The sequence below is a fragment of the Lathyrus oleraceus genome, chromosome 3, assembly GCF_024323335.1.
Source record: "Lathyrus oleraceus cultivar Zhongwan6 chromosome 3, CAAS_Psat_ZW6_1.0, whole genome shotgun sequence".
Classification (NCBI taxonomy): Eukaryota; Viridiplantae; Streptophyta; class Magnoliopsida; order Fabales; family Fabaceae; genus Lathyrus; species Lathyrus oleraceus.
In genome coordinates this window covers 426,437,077-426,439,683 of record NC_066581.1, presented here as the reverse complement: position 1 = coordinate 426,439,683, position 2,607 = coordinate 426,437,077, and the positions used below count along the sequence as shown (strand labels likewise).

General features: G+C 43.2%; 1 protein-coding gene across 1 annotated transcript; it reads left to right on the top strand.

Moving 5' to 3' along the window:
- The first annotated feature begins 1,537 nt into the window (after positions 1-1,537).
- Positions 1,538-2,281, top strand: LOC127131543 (uncharacterized). The gene has a single exon (XM_051060460.1). The coding sequence runs from the start codon at positions 1,538-1,540 to the stop codon at positions 2,279-2,281; it is 744 nt and encodes a 247-aa protein (XP_050916417.1).
- Positions 2,282-2,607: the final 326 nt, after the last annotated feature.

The following is a 2,607-nucleotide window of genomic DNA, read 5'->3' as shown; positions in this document are numbered from 1 at the left end:
TTGCTTTATATTATGGATATTATCGGTTGTGCTGTAGTTGGGATGGGATAGACTACATGAGAGGAAAGCTCTATTACCGAGCTTAGTATACACATAGGTTAGACTCGTGGATAGTCGTGTACGCCTGCGTTTCACACGTTGGGTTGTCATGAGAACCACACCCATACTAGATTCACTTGGAAGTACTTTTGTCCTGTGAGTATTTACTATGGTAGGGTATTTCAATTTCGAGTCGATGACTCTGGGAGACCTTCTAGGGACCAACTTGGAGCATAGTCCACACCTGTGAGGGGGATATTTGATTTTTCTGCAGGAAATCATAGACTCTACATACCTTATTCTCATGGACGTCGAACCTTTGACCCTGCATTAGGCAGTGTACACAAATTATCCAGATTATTTTATGTTGTTGACAGACTCCATTGCATATCATCATTGCATTGTTGTACATATGCCTGAGTTCTGACCCTGAATTATTATACCATTGATGCTTTGAATCTATGGGTGTTGCATAATTATTTGCATTTCATCCCTAACATGTGCATTCATGCATTCGCATCTCATGCCCATCAACCAGAAGAAGCCCACCTTGTCCTTTCTCCATCCTAAAAGACGACGACTCTTCGACACCAGTACTTCACAAGAGCTAACAAGTCGAGAATAATGGCAGATCTGGAACGAGAGAATGCTACCTATAGGAAAACTCTGGCTCAAGTCCAAGACAGAATGGGTACCTTCCAAGTTAACATGAACACCATATTGGAGTACCTTCAAGCCCAGAAGGCTACTACCTCCACTTTTGCTGCCAATCCTGCTTCTGCTGTAGTTACTGATGCCATTGCTGTCACCACTTATGTTAATGTTGTTATGGAAACTGTGATTCAGCCTGTGGTGAGCCAACCTATCTGTCAACCAGGTCCTAGTAGGCATGCCATTACCTATCCCTGAGGGTTTATTCCGAACTTTACTCCCCAAGCTGCTAATGTGAATGCAATTATGCCATACCAACCGTTTGATGTTCATCCTGCCAATGGGAATGTTGTTTCCCATCCTTGGGGGATGACCGCTCACCCTCCTCAAATGGTTAATGCTGACAACCGTGAGATCCTCCCATAACAGGTTCTTCAGACTTTTGTACCAGTGATTGATGAGACTCTGAATGACAATAAAGATGAATACGAAGGTCCTACTCTTCACATCCGTCTTCCTCCTCGAGCTACTCAATCTACTGTTCAGAATTTGAATCAAGGTGTTCAGATACCTCCTCCTCATCCTGGGGCATCTTCTGTTGTTGCACCTCTATTTGGGTATCCTGGGGCACCCTATGCTCCATGTCAGAATCAATATGGTCATACTGTTGGTCAAATGTGTCCTCAAGGGTATCCTCAAGGGTATCCTTAATTTTCTTCTCTTCCAGTCCTCGCTCAGGCAACTTCTCAGGGTGTTCAACTTCCTAGTCGTCAAGTTAATCCTCAGCTTCCAAATCAGATTGTTGTTGGTCCAGATCATAACAGACAAGTAGACTATCGGTTACTAGATGAGAGGATCAGAGATATTGAAGGTTTTTTCTGCTTATGGTATGGAAGCTAAGGACTTGTGCCTAGTCCCCCATGTGGGGCTTCCTTCTAAGTTCAAAGTACCAGACCTACCAAAATATAAGGGTTTGAGTTGTCCAAGAAGTCATGTCATCATGTATTGTAGGAAGATGGAATCCTACATTGACAATGATGATCTTCTTATCCATTTCTTCCAAGACAGCTTATTTGGGGCATCCTTAGATTGGTACATAGGCCTTGAGCGCAGTAAAATCAGATCTTGGAAAGACTTGTCTGAAGCCTTTCTCAAGCAATACAAATATAACCTAGACATGGCTCCCACCAGGTTACAACTACAAAATCAATCTTGCAAGCGCAATAAAACATTCAAAGAATATGCTCAGAGATGGCGTGAGATGGCTTCCAGAGTTAAACCTTCACTGACAGACGCTGAATTGGTTGACATCTTCATGGGTACACTCCAAGGTTTGTACTATGAGAAAATGGTTGGTAGCTCGTCGTCCAACTTTGCAGACATGATGACCATTGGAGAACGTATTGAAAATGAGCTGAAAACTGGAAAGATTGCTAATATTGATAGTCAGATAGTGGTCAAGAAATCTCAGGGTTTTGCTAAGAAGAAAGAGGTCGAGGAAAGCTCCGTAACAACAAATGTCTATCCTCAAGTTCAGGTACCTATGGCTCTCATGTCATACTACCCTTATCCATACATTGTCGCTGCTTAATATCAGCAACCTGCATATCGGCCGCAGTATCAGCAACCTCCACAAGCTCCAGCTCCTCCGAATCAACAAAACAGCAGAAACCATAATCAAGGTCAATGTAGGCGATTTGATAAGAAGCATCCTCATCATGACCAAATCCCTGTATCATACACTCACTTGCTTCCGTATCTTGTCCAGCAAGGGGCAATTGTGCCAAAGGAGATTCCACCCGCAATGCCTCCCTATAATAACAAGCATAATCCCAATGTGTCTTGTGCATTCCATACTGGATACATAGGGCATTCTACATAGGATCGCTTGGTCCTCAAGGCTAGGGTACAAGAGCT